At 40.1% G+C, this 20,449-nt stretch overlaps 2 protein-coding genes across 5 annotated transcripts in view; one reads left to right on the forward strand and one right to left on the reverse strand.

The window, feature by feature from the left end:
* The window catches only part of ATL1 (atlastin GTPase 1), an 86,208-nt gene extending 83,552 nt beyond the window's left edge, over positions 1-2,656 (reverse strand). For both annotated transcript variants that reach the window (XM_018054364.1, XM_005685638.3), the window contains exon 1: positions 2,548-2,656. The gene's annotated coding sequence lies outside the window, so the exon portion shown is untranslated. The remainder of the gene's footprint in view (positions 1-2,547) is intronic.
* Positions 2,760-20,449, forward strand: part of MAP4K5 (mitogen-activated protein kinase kinase kinase kinase 5) — a 116,775-nt gene continuing 99,085 nt past the window's right edge. The window contains exons 1-2 of one of the 3 annotated variants that reach the window (XM_018054363.1): positions 2,760-3,013; positions 3,220-3,436. In XM_018054363.1, coding sequence (XP_017909852.1) covers positions 3,329-3,436 — 108 coding nt within the window. In that variant the 5' untranslated portion in view covers positions 2,760-3,013; positions 3,220-3,328. The remainder of the gene's footprint in view (positions 3,014-3,219; positions 3,437-20,449) is intronic. The other 2 variants (XM_018054362.1, XM_018054361.1) reach the window with 2 other exon arrangements.

Genomic DNA, 20,449 nt, shown 5'->3' on the forward strand with positions numbered 1-20,449 from the left:
TAATGCCTAAGTCTACATGTTTCATATTAAATTACTGTCCTTATGCTTTTTTTGTCACCTTGAGGATTTTACTTAGCCATTCTTTCTTGGTTAGTAAATTGTGAAACTTACTTAGGTAGAAATAAAAAAATTTTATATCCCCTGATATTTTTCCCCTATATTTTGGCTGCGCTGTGCAGCATGCAGGAACCAGTAATCTAACCTGTGCCTCCTGCAATGGAGGTGCAATGTCTTAACCACTGGACTGCCAGGGAAGTCCCTATGTCCCCCAGTTAAAAAAATTCATCCTTGGCTAAAATTGAAACCAGAGGCCAAAGATTATAATTAGCATTTTACTAAAAAAACTCTGAAAGAAGGGAAAAACACTAAAAAGCATAGAGCAAACCATATAAGGTAGGGAACAGTAAAACATGTCAGATATTAAGACCCAAAGAATACATGACAATCGTATCAAGTTATATTTATCTTATTCAATACCCTGGCATTGTAAAAACTGGTGGTCTGTAAGAAACTCTTGCGTAAGCTACAACTTTTTACTGTTATGTAACCTTCCATTTTGAAACCATGTGCTTAATTGTTTACGATGTAAAATTAAATTTATGCACTATATGTTTATTTTACAGAAATTTAATGTGAATTTCTTTACTAACCATGTAATATTTAACACACAAGCTATGACTTCACTGACCTTGATAAAATTAACTAGTATTTAAAATTTTTAAAATTCTCTTGAAGTTAGTATAAAGCAGATGTTTTTTCCTTGGAATGGTTGTATTATGAGTAAAGTAATGATTATGGCAGACATTTCTGAATCACCACATAGAACCTTGACTTTTTCCATACTATCCAGCTCTGGGTTGATGGTCAAAGCGTATGTCTCTGCCATTACTGGCAACATAAAGTATGTGCACTTCACGGTCTTGATGAAGCCTATGACCTCAAATTTTTATTGCCTCATTCATATCAAACACTGTGTTTCAAGAATAACATGCCTAAAAGATTGTCAGAAAGATATTTGTTTCAAAGAGGGAATTCAGAGTTTCCACTTTAGGAAGGCCCATGAGATAAGTCTTCTTAAACTCTTAGTAACAGGAAAAGATGCACCTCTCACTCGATCAACTGGTTTATTATGATCTCAAAAACACTATAAAACTTTCTGCTTCGGCCAATTTGTTGTATTGTTCTGGTATCCCATTCTTCCTTTCTTTAACATCATACCTATTTCCTCATTTTTATCTTATGTTATAGAATGCATTTTCTGTATTCTGCCTCAAATTCTCTGAGGAGTAATGCAAGTATTAATAAATTATAGACTAGAAAAAGGATTAATGCTTATAGGGTCAAAGGGGAAAATAAGAATCTATGGCAGTAAATAAGTACTAGGATACCAATAGAACATTTGAAAAGATTTTAAGTCATTGAAGCCAAAAGTATTTGCCCACCAAAATAAGTGCCAAGAAGCTTTGAAAGAAGGAACTGTTCTTCAACAATTTTTTCAATGCAGCAAACACATAGGCTTTGTCCATAGAACATGTAAGTCTGAGCTTACTTATGTTCCCTAAATAAGTGCCCTTTGTGCAGAGAGCACAAGAAAATACATATCTTCCCTGTCCTGTTAAGGTGTGAATTGAATTTCTACATTATGCAATTGATTACAATGACCAACAACAAGGAGTACACTGCCAAGAATGGAATTGAATTGGATATTCAAAGCCACAAGGCAACATCCACAACTTGCTCTTTTGTGATTTTTCAAATGCATTGGCCAAGCGTTAAACTGGCTCTTTTGTTCAAACCTTCACGGGGCTCTAGAAATAACTTTGCCAGTATACAAACTGGTAAGGTTATTTCTACCTTCAGAACAAGACTACAACTGAAACCGCAAAACAGCCTGCGAAATATCAGCCAAATTACTTCCCTAAACTCCTGTTCATATTTTGTACATTGTGAAATATTTTTAAACCTCATATTTTGATAACCCTCTTTATAATCCTGTAAGATGCTTTATAAACACTCTCTTGGGTGTCAGACGCAAAACCCTATCCTCTTCAAGCTGCAGATAGGGAGACATTGCCAAATCCGATGTCTTTCTTGTCCCGGGTCACATACTGAGGAAGCGGTAGAACCAGAACCAGGTTGTGGTCCCTAATTCTGTCTCAGCTTCTGCAAAGCTCCTGACTCAAATAAAGGAGCAATATCCGCATTGAGACACCGCGTGTGCCCAACTGGGATACTGGCCACTGAGACTTCCTAGGAATTCAGACTTTCAGAAATGTCTCGGGAAAACTCACAGAAGACAGGTTGCACAGGTGTGTAGGGAAGCCTCAAACTGGTACCACTGGGAATGATTTGCAAAACAGGACGGTGCAGTAGGGTGTGCCGCGATTTAGTTAACCTGGCACTTCCCACCTCCTTTCCTGGCGCCCCACTGCCAGCTGACTCCTGGCCCAGTGCCCTCAACGTACCTTCTCTGAACTGGGCGGGGGCCGCGTTCCCGTCTCCCTCGTGCCCACCCTTCTCCCGCTACCCGTCACTCTCCAAGTTTACCTGAGAAAGCAGGGGGCGGTTTAGCCGAGGCGCGTCCGCCCACGAATGCACCGGGGGCGTCCCTAACACCCGCGGGTGGGGAGCAGAGCCCGGGCCCGGAGGGACGCGCAGGGCGAGGGGGCGCGGCGGCCCGGCCGGTAGAGTGTCGTGTCCCGAGCAGGCCTCAGGGCGGCACTCTGGCCCCGCGGCCGGCGCGCTCGGGCGGGCCTCTGGGCGCCCGACCCACGCTGGCCGGGAACGTGTCTCCCGGTGACGCAGCCCCGGGTGGGGAACGTGGTGCGGCGGCGGCGGCGACGGTACGCGCCTCAGCCGCCCGCGAGAGGACGTGCGGTGCTGCGGGAGGCGACGGCGGTGGCGGCGCGGGACCTGGAGCGGCCGGCGGGAGCCGGGAAGCAGGACGCAGGCGCGGGCGAGGAAGTAGGTCCCGGGCGCGGCGCTCAACAAAGAGCGGGGCCGCCCGCCTGAGGTATCCTGCCGACCCCGAGCGCCGGCGGGCGGGCAGACCCGGTCCGGCAGTTCGCGGGCGGCCTGGGAGGGGGAAGGGCCGCGGCCGGAACGCGGCGGCGGGGCGCCAGGGACAATTCCAGGCCGGCTGGTCCGCGGTCCCCGAACGGGCGGAAGGGAAGGGGCTGGGCCGCTCGGGATTGTAGCCTCTGCTTGTCCCTCGTGCAGGCGGAGTTGCGGGCAGAGGCTCCATGTTGGGAAGCGGCGCCGCTCGTCCTCGTTAGCGGGAATCGGGGCGCCGCGGGCAGAGCCGGCGGGGGCCGGGCCCTGAGTGAAGATGGAGGCCCCTCTGCGGCCTGGGGCCGACATCCTGAGGCGGAACCCGCAGCAGGACTACGAGCTCGTTCAGAGGGTCGGCAGCGGCACCTACGGGGACGTCTATAAGGTGAGGCCGGCCGGACTCTTTTCCTGCGGTCAGCGGGCTTCCGGGAATAGGCCACTTTCTGGGGAGTATGAGGAGGGGGCAGGATGCTTTTATCATTGCATCTTGGAGATGCCGCGGCCGTGGTTCAGTGTGCTCGGTTTCAGGGCACCTTCTATTCACTGCTTGCTCTAATCGCTCCAACAAGCAGAACTAATCACACCTTTGCAAACTACCTTTGTACTTTTTTGTGGTATGAAGGCTTTTTTCATGCTTATTTGTGGTATCCAGGGGAGTTCGAATCTGCTTACGGAGTTGCACTTGAAAATGTTCTTGTCTTAGCATGGAAAAATGCTTCCTGGAAGTCGGGAGACCAGAAAGTATATTGACATTCCAACATTTGCATAAGAAAACTTTTTGATGGATAATCGTGGTTTTAAAAGTCCTGTGAAATCCCTCCTCTCAGTTTTATCTGTAAGCAGTGTAAAAAGTGGCTTGGGCACAAACATTATCATATGTAGAACAATGCTTTTCCCGGCAGAAGTTTCGTTATTTGTATCAGGTGATTCCTTTTTCTACTTTAGCAGTTCCTCTCTTTGGAATTTATAACATCCCATGACCAAGAGTGGTTAAGAGCTGCTGTCCTTTTAATTGTACTTGTTTGCTTTATTTGGAACGAAAGATGAGGATGTTACTCTCAATTTGAGATTTGAAAAAACATACACAGACGCAAACCCAATTCCCCAAGTTCACTGAGTTCTTGAAGGATCAAGATGAAAGAGATTGTTTCGAATTGTCTTATGCTTTTTGTTGTGTTTCAAAAAGGAATCTCTTCTGCAACTCATGTGGATGTATTGAGGGAAATTTTCCTGGATTTGGAACAGCTTTGTTTATTGGATTTAATCATGTTATGTATGCCATTATTCCAAGTAGCACTCCTGCTTGTACTTGAAACTGGCCTTGTGTTATATGGTTAATTAACCAGTAGAATCCTCTGGGGTATGTTGTTTTGCATAGGTGGTAATATGGAAGAAAATCATCCTTTCTTCCTAACTTCTGTTTTTGTTAATATCCTCCTTATTAATAGTAACAATTTGAGGTTGTGTTAAGACAGCTCTAACACTGATTCTACTGAGATGAAAAGTAAAGGGTAGGATTTTTATTTAAGCAAGCATTTGCATCTTCTGTACTAGGTACTGTTCTGTATGGTATGTTGAATTGGGAGGAAGGTTCCAGCTTTTGCCTTGTGAATAATTTTAATTCAAAGTGGATAATTATAATAGAATCCAGAATCCTCTTTATATAGAATTAGAGGTATAGTTAACTCTTGTTTATTCATGAATTAGCCATTTTGTGGAATGATCTTTAAAAACTTGAAATTCCTATTTGCTTTCTCAGTCCCGCTTTTTAGTCATCTTCTTTTTATGATTCACTATGTATTACTAATTAATGTTAATCATACAGTTGTTCATCATCAATTGAGTTCATGTTAATAATACAGTAATCTGAATTCCAGTTCTTGTACATTTTCTCTCCTTCCTACTACAAGAACATTTGAAGTGTTCCCCACAGAAATCCCAAGACTTTTACCATTTTTCTTTATAAATATAACAGCTAACTAAAGCAGTTATCTGGAGCAGGGTTTTATCCTTGCCAGGGAAAGCAAAAGATTATATTAAAGGGGCAGCTAAGATTACTTTTTACCCTGGTGCCTCCCTGCCCTATCTCTCTTCTACAGTTCCTAAACAGAGGATCAAAGACTGAATATTTATCATACAGCACCTTCAACTGTCACCTCACACATGATCCCTTTCTCTTATATTCATGCTCCCTCACTTTATGTGTATATTCATTCCACAGCAAGCAGTTGCTGATTCCTAAACATCCTCAAAATCCTGGTTCCTTGTCTTTTGTTCTAATTACCTGGAATCACCTCCCTCCTAAATTTCCAACTGTTATTATCCTAACTGTCCAGGAAAGCCGTACTCCAATGCTCTTCCAGGAGGCCCTAGACAGACCTTCCGCATTATCTCTCTGGCCTCATTTATTACTTTTCCCCCTCCTTCTTTGTCTTCTAGCAACACTGGCCTGCCTGCTCTTTCTTAAACAGAATGTACATCTTCCTACCTTTGGGCCTTTGTTCTGGCTATTCCTGCTGCTCACAATGCCTTTCCTCGGACAGCCACATGGCTTGCTCCCTTCCCTCCTTGCTTTTATACCCTCTCAATCTTTTTTCCCTACTTCTTTTCTCTTTGCACTTATTACGCTAATGTTTTACTTACTTTTTTCTTGTTTGTTAGCTATCTCAATCCAAGAACACACTCCCCGAGGGCAGGAATTTTCTGTTTTACGCACTGCTCTGTCTCTTAATAGTACCTAGAATTGTGCCTGGCACAGAATAAGTACTTTCTGAAACTGATGAATGAATGACCATCAGTAATTCTGTCCCCTACTTCTTTGGGCGTATGCTTTTGACATCACAACACTAAGTTAACATTTAATACTCTATATATTCTAGTAATGCCGATTATATCCTGCATACGAATTTTTATTATAAATTTCAATTATGTGAGTCCCCTAGGAAAAATATTTCTGGAAAACTATTTCATAGCATATCCATTGTCAATATTTTAAAACCTACAGAATTTTAAGTCTGTGTATTTACTCCTTAATATGCCTAAAAACAGGTAACATTCAAACTGTAGTATTGAAGTTTTTAACTCAGAGCACTTAATTTTATTATTTATCACTGTGTTTAGGATGAACTGAAAATCCTAGGAAGTTTTAGAAGAATTTCAGTCTGTGATGTAAACTAGCAAAATAATTACAGTGAAGCACTGGAAGTGCAGAGTCTTAAACCAGTGGACCTCCAGGAAAGTCCCTTATTTCTTTTTCTATCTTATGGACCTGGAGCTTTGAAAGTACCACAGCTTTGAGATTTTTTGGTGAATTATTTTTGTTCTTCAGAGGCACAGATCCCCTCTGAAGCTCCTGTCTTTCTTGAGAATCCCTAGGAGGGCAGAACTCAAACTGGCTATTCTGGGTTGAAAGAAGACTATTACAAAGATTCTTTTAAATAAATGGGTTAAATTATTGAAGGTGAAAGCAGGAAATAGTGGAGGGGAAAGAAACACAAGGAGAAAAGAAATGTGGTGGAAGATGTATGAGAGATTAAATTTCAACTAAGCAAATTTTATTTACAATTAACATTAATTTTAAAATCTTCTGACAGAAGGAGGAGAGATAGTATCTCTGCTACCTTCTGTCCATAGTGATCTAGACAATTGTTATGATACAGTTTACAACTAACAGTACAGGTCATTTGGGTAGGTTGCCTTTATCTAAATATTTGTATGAATGTTGTTCCCAACCTAGGTTCCAGAGAAGTGTTAGTAATCTTTTTTATGGGTTATAAATTTAGAGTGGGTTGATCTCATGTATTCTTTTCTAACCTGTATTGCTTTTTCTGATTGATTATAAAAGTGTGATATATTTAGCTCCAGGAGGACAGGTACAAATGTCTTCTGCTCATTACTGTACAGTAGCAGACAGACAGATGCTCAATAAATATTTGTTGAATGATATTAGTTGTATAAATTAACCAGAGATAAGTACTGTTAATAATTTAATATTAATAGTTTATTTCAGGCATTTTCCTGAAAGTTTTCAGACCAATATGTTTAAACATGGCTTTATAAAATTGGTATCATGATATATCTTTTTTTTCCACTTGATTGGTATGGCCAGCATTTTCCCTGATCTTTAAATTGTTGTTGTTTAACCACCAAGTCGTGTCCCACACTTTTGCAACCTCATGGACTGTAGACCACCAGGCTCCTCTGTGCATGGGATTTCCCAGGCAAGAATGCTGGAGTGGGGGTGCCATTTCCTTCTCCAGGGGATCTTCCCTGGAGATTGAAATCACAGGGATTGAAATCACATCTCCTGCATTGACAGGTGGACTAAATGAACCCTGATCTTTAAATAGTCTTCAAAAATACCATGTTTAAAAGATCCATTGAACAAATCCTCATTTAGTTAATGATTCTAAGTTTCGCATTGTTGTTTTTAATTTTTACTACTTAAAATAATGTTATAATTTGTGTAGAAATCTTTGTCACATAGTCTTATTACTTCTGTGTGTTCTCTGGGTGCTGGATGAACTGGGTCAGCTGTAATGAATCCCTCTTTTATATATACCCTCCCTCTCTCTTCCCCAAGCCAGAAGTCACAGTTCTAGAGTGACTTTAGTTCATTTCAGTTGCTCAGTTGTGTCCGACTCTTTGCGACCCCATGAATCGCAGCACTCTAGGCCTCCCTGTCCATCACCATCTCCCAGAGTTCACTCAGACTCACGACCATCGAGTCCGTGATGCCATCCAGCCATCTCATCCTCGGTCGTCCCCCAGAGTTCACTCAGACTCACGACCATCGAGTCCGTGATGCCATCCAGCCATCTCATCCTCGGTCGTCCCCTTCTCCTCCTGCCCCCAATCCCTCCCAGCATCAGAGTCTTTTCCAATGAGTCAGCTCTTCGCATGAGGTGGCTAAAGTACTGGAGCTTCAGCTTTAGCATAGCTTAACCCAGGAACTAATTTTATAAAAACAAAGCTTGATACATCACAACCCTTCTGTAGATATTCATTTATTCAAGAAATACTTCTTTCTATTTATTCAGGAATTTTTTTTTTTTTCTGTTGAGTGCCAACTGTATGGTATGGTATGGGGATGCACACATGAAAAAGTACACTATCAACAGGAACACATAATTTAGTCAGGAAAGCAGACGTGTAAGCAGTCATAATTTGGTAAATGCCAGAATAGAAGTGAAGTGGGAGAAATGCTCAACTTTGGTTTTTTTTCTGTGGGGACTAGGGAAAGGAGAAGAGGATAGAGAGCTATGATGCGAACCAGGGAAGATTAAAAAGAGTGGGGACGTTAACTGGATTTTAAAAGAATTCAGGGTGATTTCTAGGTGAACAAATGGGAAAGAAATTGTAGGCTGTGGAAATAGTGTATGCAAATACCTAGTGGCTTGAAAAACCATGATAAATCTTGGGGGACCTGCATCTGCTTTCCAAGTTTGGTTTGACCAAACCTGGCAGAGACTCCATAGATGGGGAGTACAAGCTGTTTACTGGCAGACAGGGCTTCCCTGGTGGCTCAGATGGTAACATGTCTGCCTGCAATGTGGAAGACCTGGGTTCGATTGCTGGGTCGGGAAGATCCCTTGGAAAAGGAAATGGCAACCCACTCTAGTACTCTTGCCTGGAAAATTACATGGATGGAGAAGCCCTGTAGGCTATAGTCCATGGGGTTGCAACGAGTTGACTGAGCAACTTCACTCACTCACTCACTGGCAGGCAAGGACCAGATAATGGACCTTGTATGTCATAGCAAAGAATTTGGACTTCTTCCTGTAAACTGAAGAAACACTTTAGGAGGGAAACTCTCATGGTATAGAGGCTGGATTAGACAAAGTTTCTGAAAGTATGCAGACCAGTTACTGAATAATCCAGATTAAAGTTTATGCAAGCTGAAATTTAGGCACTGGTATTAGAGATGAAAGGAAATGATAGATTTGCATTGTATTTAGATGATCAAAATTACCTGGTGATCAGTGAAGGAAAAACAGGTAGCCAGTTGCATTTAGAATTTCTGCTTGGATGACTGCATTGGTATCACCAACAGAATTAAAAAATACCAGATTTGTGGGTTCTGGATCTTGTGTTTGGTTTTTTAATGTATGATGGTACATAGGTGATTATGTCCAACAGATGGTAGAAAATGCAGCTCTGGCCTTAAGAGAGCTGGACCAGGGATACAGGTTTGGGAGTCATTGTCACTTTATGGGATGGTACCTGTGTAGTACAGGTGAGATTATATAGAAGAGTACATTTGTAAGAGAGCTGAGGAAAGGCAGTAGTCTTAGAATTATGACAGAAGAAAATAATATGTTGAAGGAGTCTGAGGAGAAACAAAAACTTATGAGGAAGTTCTTTCCATAGAAATCAAGGAGTTTCAAGAACTTATCTCTGTCATCCTGAGTCTATTCTTGTTTCCTTCAGCTCTAATTGTGATAAGGCAAATATTTTCATCTTCTAGAAAATTTAAATCTGAGGTTTTGTGTCATTTCCTTTTATTCTCCTTGCCCACAGATAAAAGTTTTAGAATAATATGGCTTTTAAGGCCTGTCTCTCCTGACACTGAATTTCCTTCCATTCTTTATATGCACTCTACTCTGTCCATCAGGTTTTTGCAGGTACTATTTCCTTTTCCTAAAACAACCTTCCTCTTGTCTTTCATCTATCTTCTACTGTTTGCATTTCTCTTTAAACATTGCATTTCAGGGAGGCCTTTTCTGCCCCTTAGATAAAGTCATATCTGTCTGCGGTAACTTCTTAAATAATACTTACCATTTGTCACTCATCTTTGTTGCTGTCAGTGTTCCTCTTCTGCTCAAAGTGCCAGTCTAGGAATTGTGTTTACCACTGAATCAGCTAACCTGACCTAGTGCCTAGCATATTCTAAGTGCTCAGTAAAAACGTTTTGAAGGTGTGAGCGACATAGTGGTCATTTAAGTAAGGAATCAGAAAGGTTCATTCAGAGCAGAAGAGCTGAGATGTGAATGGTCAGTAAGGAAGGAGGGGGATGTAGACCACTTTTTGAAGCAGCTTAGCTATGAAGGGAAAAGGAAATGAGACACAGATGTTTCTTCCACTGTTTCTGTTTTTTTTTTTTTTCCTTCCATTGAGTCTGATTGCAGTTTTTCAGTTATTATTCTTTAAACTTGTCTTATCACCCAATTGACCCAGGAGTGTTGTGAGTTTAGAAAAAGAATTTTACTAAGAAGGCAGTCGAGATAGAATTTGGGAGGAATTGAAAATTTAGAAAAATTACACACGAAAACTTAGGTTGGAATTGTTGTGAATCAAAAGGTAGGGGATAAATTTAAAACCTCCTTCTCTACCTTTCTTTTTCCTTCCTTTTTTCTTCTCTTCTCTGAAATAGAGTCTCCATTGATTTCCAGTCCCAGTTGTTCCCTATGGGTGTGGTAGGATGAGGCACATTGATGAATACGGAGCTAGAATGGAGCCAGGAGATGACAGGGTGGAAAGGGGTAAAGATTCAACCAGTGTTTATGGAGGGCCTCTTATGTGCCAGACACTGTTCTGGGGTCTTGGAATATACCAGTGAGCAGTGCAAAGATTCTTGCCCTCATGGAAGTTACATTGTAGGGGAAAGAGAGAGTGAATAAACAATAAGCATAATAAATAACTTGTATGGGATGTGAGAAGGTGACTAAAGATGTAGAAAGAAGAAAAAGCTGAACAAGTTAAGGGGTTCAGGGTTGCCAGAGTGAGATCAGGAAGGTAGGTTGAGAAATGATATTAGGATGAGCATTGTGGCCCACATTGAGAAGGTTCAGTCACTTCAGTTCAATTCAGTCACTCACTCGTGTCCAACTCTTTGCGACCCCATGAATTGAAGGCCTCCCTGTCCATCACCAACTAACTCCTGGAGTTCACTCAAACTCACATCCATCGAGTCGGTGATGCCATCCAGCCATCTCATCCTCTGTCATCCCCTTCTCCTCCTGCCCCCAATCCCTCCCAGCATCAGGGTCTTTTCCAATGAGTCAACTCTTCACATGATGTGGCCAAAGTACTGGAGTTTCAGCTTTAGTATCATTCCTTCCAAAGAACACCCAGGACTGATCTCCTTTAGAATGGACTGGTTGGATCTCCTTGCAGTCCAAGGGACTCTCAAGAGTCTTCTCCAACACCACAGTTCAAAAGCATCAATTCTTCAGTGCTGAGCCTTCTTCACAGTCCAACTCTCACATCCATACATGACCACTGGCAAAACCATAGCCTTGACTAGGTGGACCTTAGTCAGCAAAGTAATGTCTCTGCTTTTGAATATGCTATCTAGTTGGTCATAGCTTTCCTTCCAAGAAGTAAGCATCTTAATTTCATGGCTGCAATCACAAGGTTAGGTTTGAGTAAAAGACTTTAGGCAAATAAGGAGTTGGCCAAGCTGATATCTGGATAATCAGAGGAAGCCTTAAATATCTCTCTATCTTACTGAATCACCTAACCCTATCTCTACAGCTAAATTGTAAGCTTAGTGTTAGGAGTTAGAACTGAGACACTGTCACTGCCATCATTGCATCTCATTGACTGGTGCAGAAATACAGGTCATTGTGATTTTAATTAAGTTCAGCAGTTGTATGTAACTTACCCATTTCTTATCTTCCCTGGTCATTTTTTAATAGCATGAGTTTGCAAACAAAAGATGTGTGTCTGCTTCTACTATCTTTCCCCACTGGTGTTTTCTTATTTTTATTTCATAGGTTCAGTATTTTCATTTTAACCATCATTTCTGGTGTTTTGTTGAAGACAAATGTGATAGAATATAGATCAACTTATTAGTAGATTCTTAGTGCAGAGAAACGGAGAAGGCAATGGCACCCCATTCCAGTACTCTTGCCTGGAAAATCCTATGGATGGAGGAGCCTGGTTGGCTGCAGTCCATGGGGTCGCTAAGAGTCAGATATGACTGAGTGACTTCACGTTCACTTTTCACTTTCATGCATTGGAGAAGGAAATGGCACCCCACTCCAGTACTCTTGCCTGGAGAATCCCAGGGACGAGGGAGCCTGGTGGGCTGCCATCTATGGGATCACACAGAGTTGGACACGACTACAGTGACTTAGCAGTGCAAAGAAATAGAGGAAAACAATAGAATGGGAAAGACTAGAGATCTCGTCGAGAAAATTAGAAATACCAAGGGAATATTTCATGCAAAGGGGGGCTCAGTAAAGGACAGAAATAGTATGAACCTAACAGAAGCAGAAGATGTTAAGAAGAGGTGGCAAGAATACACAGAAGAACTATACAAAAAAGATCTTAATGACCCAGTTAATCACAGTGGTGTGATCACTCACCTAGAGCCAGACATCCTAGAATGCAAAGTCAAGTGGGCCTTAGGAAGCATCACTATGAACAAAGCTAGTGGAGGTGACAGAATTCCAGTTGAGCTGTTTCAAATCCTAAAAGGTGATGCTGTGAAAGTGCTGCACTCAGTGCGCCAGCAAATCTGAAAACCTCAGCAGTGGCCACAGGACTGGAAAAGGTCAGTTTTCGTTCCAGTCCCAAAGAAAGGCAATGCTAGAGAATGCTCAAACTACTACACAGTTGCATTCATCTCACACTCTAGCAAAGTAATGCTCAAAATTCTCCAAGCCAGGCCTCAACAGTACATGAACTGCGAACTTCAAGATGTTCAAGCTGGATTTAGAAAAGGCAGAGGAAGCAGAGATTAAATTGCCAGCATCTGTTGGATTATAGAAAAAGCAAGAGAATTCCAAAAAAAACCATGTATTTCTGCTTTATTGACTATGCCAAAGCCTTTGACTGTGTGGATCACCACAAGGTGTGGGAAATTCTGAATTAGATGGGAATACCAGACCACCTGACCTGCCTCCTGAGAAATCTGTATGCAGGTCAGGAAACAACAGTTAGAACTGGACATGGAACAACAGACTGGTTCCAAAGAAGGAAAGGAGTATGTCAAGGCTGTATATTATCACCCTACTTATTTAACTTATATGCAGAGTACACTGTGCTGGATGAAGCACAAGCTGGAATCAAGATTGCCGGGAGAAATATCAATAACCTCAGATATGCAGATGACACCATCCTTATGGAAGAAAGCAAAGAAGAACTAAAGAGCCTCTTGATGAAAGTGAAAGAGGAGAGCGAAAAAGTTGGCATAAAGCTCAACATTCAGAAAACTAAGATCATGGCATCTGGTCCCATCACTTCATGGCAAACAGAGGGGGAAACAATGGAAACAGTGACAGACTTTATTTATTGGGGCTCCAAAATCACTGCAGATGGTGATTGCAGCTATGAAATTAAAAGATGCTAATCCTTGACAGAAGAGTTACGACCAACCTAGACAGCAACTTAAAAGCAGAGACATTACTTTGCCAACAAAGGTCCGTCTAGTCAAGGCTATGGTTTTTCCAGTAGTCATGTGTATCCATGTGAGAGTTGGACTGTGAAGAAAGCTGAGCGCCAAAGAATTGATGCTTTTGAACTGTGGTGTTGGAGAAGACTCTTGAGAGTCCCTTGGACTGCAAGGAGTTCCAACCAGTCCATCCTAAAGGAAATCAGTCCTGAATATTCATTGGAAGGACTGACGTTGAAGCTGAAACTCCAATACTTTGGCCACCTGATGGGAAGAACTGACTCATTTGCAAAGACTCTGATGCTGGGAAAGATTGAAGGTGGGAGGAGAAGGGGATGACAGAGGATGAGATGGTTGGATCACCAACTCGATGGTCATGAGTTTGAGTAAACTCCTGAATTGGTGATGGACAGAGAGGCCTAGTGTGCTGCAGTCCATGGGGTTGCAAGGAGTCAGACACGACTGAGCGACTGAACTGAACTGATTTTACTTTTGCTTTCAGAATTTATATAAGTTTCACTCTAAGCTTTAAATTGTGGTTTCAGATCAAATATGTAGGAAGAGAAACATGTGATACTTATTAACAAGTGATACTTTTGTTTTCAGGGCTTTGTTGTCAATTTGAGAATTTAGTTCTAGATCAGATAAATTGGAGCAGTCACTTTCACTTGGCTGCATTGGACTACTTTTGAGTATGACATGTTTGAATGTCATTAGGAGGCTGTTGCTTTTCAATTATGTGAAGTACTGATTATGTTTGAGAGTGTAGATAACTCTTTGAAAAAGGCAAGATGAATTTAAGTCTAATAGAACTCTAGTTCTGTAAATGTCATAATCTCCCACTGAGATTTTGAAAATATGATATGGGAAGCCGGCTGATAGCCCAGTCTATCCTTGGAGGTGTTTGGGCCCATGACTCATACTGGCCCCCACCTTCTAACATTTTTATAAAAATAAAATTGGATTAAAATGACTAAGAGTGACTAATGTTTGTTTAGCTCTTTCAAAATCAGTATATTACTTGTTTCTCACAGTAGTCCTATGAGATAGGTGGGACAGATGTATTGTCATCTCTGATTTTCCCAAGAAGAAACTTACTGTTTCCTCTAGGTCTTACAGTTAATAGGTGGCACTATGAGGACATGAATCCGGATCTTCTGACTCCGTATTTCTGTTCTTTCTACTAAAGCAAACTGCCTCAGGACTACATCTTTAAATTCATTGCTGTATACATAGCCCTTAACACATTGCCCAGCATGTAAAAAGGTCTAAACAAATTACGGGCAGATGGTCAGATGAGACTTGGCAGCCTTATCCCTCTGCTAAGAGGTGAGAGAGTTTTTGGACTGATTTGAATATGCATATAAGTTTCAGGTCTCAACATCAACTTTCAGAAGTACTTTTTTCTGGTTACCCACCTGGTCATTACTCTTACCCTTAAATTTTCCAAATTGGAGCTCAGGCTTGGTTTGCTTTTACTGTGGAGATTCACTTAGCTCATAGCCATCCTACGTGTTAATAAGTAAAAGAGAAACTATTCTAGTTCTTGGTTGTTAGACACCGTTCCTTATGTGCCTTCTCTTGTGCTCATTTTGTTGGAAACTTATTGTTACCTGGATTAACTGGGTCCCATAGACTAGATTTAGTAAGCTAAGTTAAATAAAATGCTAATTATTGCATGTAATAGAATAGCCTGGCTTTTGTAGCATTAGCTAGTTACTCCTGCTGCTGCTGCTGCTAAGTCGCTTCAGTCGTGTCCGACTCTTAGCGACCTCATGGGCTGCAGCCTACCAGGCTCCTCTGTCCACGGGGTTTTCCAGGCAAGAGTACTGGAGTGGGGTGCCATTGCCTTCTCCGAGTTACTTCTAGTTGTCTGTAATTTAAGTCATATCCCGAGAAGGATATCTTGTGAACCAATGTGTTACCCTCTCACATACATGCGTCCTCTTTTTTAGGTGCCTTGTGCCTTTTTGCCCCCTCCCTTCTGTTTTTAACCCTGCCCCTTATCAGTATCAAGAGGAATCCAATGTGGGCATGACAATATATTTTAATAGACATAACTTGCAATAAATTATTAACAACTTTTGCATTTTAAGCTTTTTGACTCCTAAATGTAATAGACAATGGAGATGCTTGGGTTCCCTGTAATTTTTTTTCCCCAGGAATAATTTCCTATTCATTCTGTAGATTCATGGGTAGGACTTGCCTTCCTATTTGCCTCTTTCTTCCTTGCCTGAGAATTGATAGCCTTCTTTCCTACATTTTTCAAAAAATACATTTTAAGTAATAGGTGTTTATTTTAGAAAACTATGATATAATAATAAATGAAAAATTACATGTACTTTTATTGAAAGATGAAAATTTTTATAAATCTTTCAAAACTTTTAAAAAGTCATATTAAGGACACATACATAAATCAGGGCTTCCCAGGTGGTTCAGTGGGTAAAGAATCCACCTTCATTGCAGAGACACAGACATAACCCTAATTCTATCCCCAGATTTGGTAGATCCCCTGGAGGAGGGCATGGCAACTCCTTCTCCTGCCCCCAGTGTGCTTGCCTGGAGATTGCATGGTCAGAGGAGCCTTGGGGGCTGTAGTCTACAGAGTCACAAAGAGTCGGACATAGTGACTGAGCACACACGCACGCACATAAATCTTAATATGTGTTATATGTAAATACATTATTTATAGAATATTATGTGGAATACATATTTGATAATGTACTTTTCCGTTTAACAGTGTGTCACAATTTTTCATGTGACTATACACATTTAATATTTGTATTTCATTGTATCTGTACAATGTTTAATTCAATATTGCTGAACAAGTAAATCATCTTCAGTGTTTCCTTATTAAGCATACTGTGATCCATACCCTTGAACAAATTCTTTTTGCATATCCTTAATTATTTCTTTAAGTAAATGTCTAGAAATAAGTTTTCTGAGTTATGTTACGCTTTTAGTGAATTTGACCAATTATTTCCCTCCAAAGTTGCACCCAATAACAGTGATTAAGTATTTATATATTCCCTACCTCTTTTTGATTATTAGTAATTAATGTATTTCTGCTACCTTATTTTACACTTATATTTTTATGTTTCTTTTTTGCCTACCTTTTAAAATCTTAACTCAAGCCCTTTTCTTCCTTTTCCTTTGCCACTAAGGCCTCCTTAATGGCAAAGGATACTTAATTCAGTTTAAACAATCCTCTAGAAGGAATGCTCCCTTTGATAAAATCAGTCTGTATTAGGAAAGGACTTCTTTTCAGACACAAGTAAGTATCCTGACAGACTAGGCTCTAGTGTATCCTGAGATAAAAGTCATTTGGACAGATTGGGGTCACCGTAACAGTCAGGCCTTAGACTCTGAATATGTCTGCCTGGTAGTGGGGCGAAGCCTGCAATACAGCCTCCTTCAGTGGAGAGGGAGCACCTGTCTAGATTTGGAAGGCAGCTTGGAAAAATTACTCCACAAAAATTAAGGAATTTGGGAGCTGGCAGGAACCTCTTACACAGTACGTATGTCCTCTACCCTTTCCTTTATAAGGTATCATTTAACATTTAAATAATAAAGACATGCTATGTTTCGAAGCAGGTTTCTCCTTAAGTACTATAAAAAACTTTCCTGCGTGGATCTGAAATCTGTCCCATTGAAACTCAAACAAAGCAGGTAAATCTTTAATTTTTTGCAATTACCCCACCAAATACTACCCTCATACCTAAAGTATGCAATGCATAAGGGATGCTGAGTGAATAAATGTTAAAATACTTAATGACTTATCTTTATATTAAATTTTCATCTGGCGAATATGCTGTCTAAGTGGCTCCCTTCTTTATGATATTTTGTTCACATAAATTTGATGATCTTATTGGAAGTGGTTTCCTTGAAATTTTATGTAACGTCTATAGTCTACGGTATTTATTTATGACCTCCCTTTTTCCTAAAAAGATTTATAATAGAAGTAAAATGAAGCACTTTGCTTTATTCTTGCCACAGGATGAAGTACTGCATTGTGTTCTGAATATATCACTTTCAACATTTATTTTTGAATTAAAAAAAATCATACCTTTATAGAGATTTGAAGAAAGAATCTAAGTCACCTATACCATGACTTTTGTAATGACTCTAATATTTTAACTACTATCATTTTTGTTGGGCATCAAACTTTGAGTTCATGGTCAAAGCATATAGCAATCAGAATAGTGGTAAGGGTCTGGAATCTGTATGTGGCATGTTGGGAAAATTAGCATGTTTCATCCATAGATAGAAGGGAGTTTTTCTGTTTCTATCTGAGCCATGTTAAAATTAGAGCTAGGCCCCCTGAGTGCCATAGGAACTCAACACATACTTACTGAATAAATCAATGAATCTAGATATGTGAAATTTTCCAGAGGAGGAATAGAATAAACCGGCGTTATCTCAGAGACCAAAACTGGGACCACTGAGGAGAGAGCACCAAATCCTCAGCACTTGACCACCAGGGAGGCTGAAGAGAAATTAATAGGAAAGTCGCAATTTTGCTTATCATAAAAAGCCTTTATACAACTAAATTTATGCTAAAGACGAATGTATCAAATTGACCAAATGACTTCCATAGACTTAAGTAAAAGAATATTGCTTTTTAGAAAAAAGATTGAATTAGATGATTTCCAAAATTTCCTCCAAACTAAGATTCTCATAGAACAGTATCTCTAGAGTAGTTTCAGTTTTCTTTTTACCTCCCTACCTACTTACCTATTTGTTTTTGTTGAGGATTGACTTACAAGTCTTCCCGAGTGGCTCAGTGGTAAAGAATCTGCCCACCAAGCAGGAGACAGGTTTGATCCCTGGAGAAGGAAATGGCAACCCACACCAGTATTCTTGCCTGGCTGGGAAATCCTGTGAACAGAAGAGCCTGTCAGGCGACTATAGTCCATGGGGTCACAATGAGTCAGATATGACTTAGAGATGCAACAGCAACAACAATTGATTTACAGTATTAGTTTCAGATGTACTACAGAGTGATTTGATAATTTTATACATTACAAAATGATCACAGCAGTGAGTCTAGTTATCTGTTACCATGCAAATTTATTACACACTATTATTGACTGTATTCCCTATGCTGTACTTTACATCGCTGTGACTGACTTATTTTGTGACTGGAAGTTTATACCTTTTAATCTCCCTGGCTTATTTTACTCATCTCTCATCCCCCTCCCCTCTGGCAACACACCAGTTTGATCTGCGAGTCTGTTTCTGTTTTGTTTTGTGCTTTAGATTCCACATATAGGAGAAATTGAAGTGTTTGTCTGACTTACTTCACTTAGCACAGTATCTACAAGATTATTTACATTGTTGCAAATGAGAAGATTTCATTTTTTATGGCCAAGTAATATACTTGTGCGCGTGTGTGTGCGCATGTGTGTGCTTTTGTGTTGTGTGTGTGTATCTCCACTTGGATTACTTTCGTATCTTGGCTATTGTAAATAAATCTGCAGTGAATAGTGGCATGCAGTGTGTATCTTTTTGAGTCAGTGTTCTTGTTATCTTCGCATAGATTCCCGGAAGTGATATTCCTTCGTCATGTGTCAGTTCTATTCAATATTTTTGAATTTCTGAGAAACCATCATACTGTTTTCCATAGTGGCTGCTCCAAGTTACATCCCACCAGCACTGCACAAGGGTTCCCTTTTTCCCACACCCTTGCCAGCTCTTTTTATTTGTCATCTGTTTGATAATAGCTATTCTGACAGCTGTGACATTGTGGTTTTGATTTGCATTTCACTGATTAGTGGTGCTGAGTATTTTTTCATATGCATGTTGGCCATCTATATGTCTTTTGAAAAGTCCTCTGCCCTTTTTTTTAAGTGAGTTTTTTTCTTTTTTTTGATCTTGAGTTGTATGAGCTGTTTATGTATTTTGGATGTTAACCTCTTATGGGATATGTTTATTTGCAAGTATATTTTCCTAGTCAGTAGGTAGCATTTTTGTCTTGTTGGTAGTTTCCTTTGCTGTGCAAAAGCTTCTTAGTTTGATATAGCCTGCTTTTTCTTTAATTTTTGATTTTCTCTTGCTTGAGGAGAATATTTTAAAAAAATATTGCTGAGACCAATGTCGAATAGTGTACTGCCTATGTTTTCTTCAGTGTTATGTTTTTAGGTCTTACATTTATGTCTTTGATCCATTTTGAGTTTAAGATATATGTAGATGGTGTGAGAGAGTAGTCTCATGTGATTCTCTTGCATATAGCTGTCCAGTTTTCTGAGCATTATTTCTTGAAGAGGCTGTCTTTTCCCAATTTGATATTCTTGCCTCCTTTGCAATAATTAACGATGTAAGTGTGGGTATCTGGACTCTTTTATTCCATTGACCTATGTGCCAGTACCATGCTGTTTTGATTACTATAGTTTTATAATGTAAATAAATCAGGAAGTGTGATACCCCCAGCTTTCTTCTACTTTATCAAGATTGTTTTAGTTATTTGCAGTGTTTCGTGCTTCCATATAAATTTCAGAATTATTTGTTTTGGTTCTGTGAAAAGTGCCATTGGTATTTTTATAAGGATTGCATTCAGTCTATAGGTGGTATGATGATTTTATTTTGCAGCTTTACTGAATTCATTTATTAGTTTTAATAGTTTTTTGGTAGCATCTTAAAAATTTTCTGTATATATAATATTATGTCATCTACAATTATTGATAGTTTTATGTTTCCCTTCCAATTTGGATTCCTTTTATTATTTTTGTTCTCTGATTGCTGTGGCTAGGACTTCCAAAACTGTTGAATATAAGTGGTGAGAATGGGCATCCTTGTCTTGTTCTTGATTTCACAGGAAATGCTTTCAGCTTTTCACTGTTATGTATGATATTCACTGTAGATTGGTCATATATGGCTTTTATTGTGCTGAGGTATGTTCCCTTTATACTCGCTTTGTTGTAGAGTCTTTATTGTAAATGGATGTTAACTTTGTCAGAAACTTTTTCTGTATCTTAAGATGATTATATGAATTTTATTCTTTAGTTTGTTCCTGTGATATATCACATTGATTGATTTGAAGCTATTGAACCATCCTGTATC

This window comes from Capra hircus, chromosome 10 (genome assembly GCF_001704415.2).
Source record: "Capra hircus breed San Clemente chromosome 10, ASM170441v1, whole genome shotgun sequence".
Taxonomy (NCBI): Eukaryota; Metazoa; Chordata; class Mammalia; order Artiodactyla; family Bovidae; genus Capra; species Capra hircus.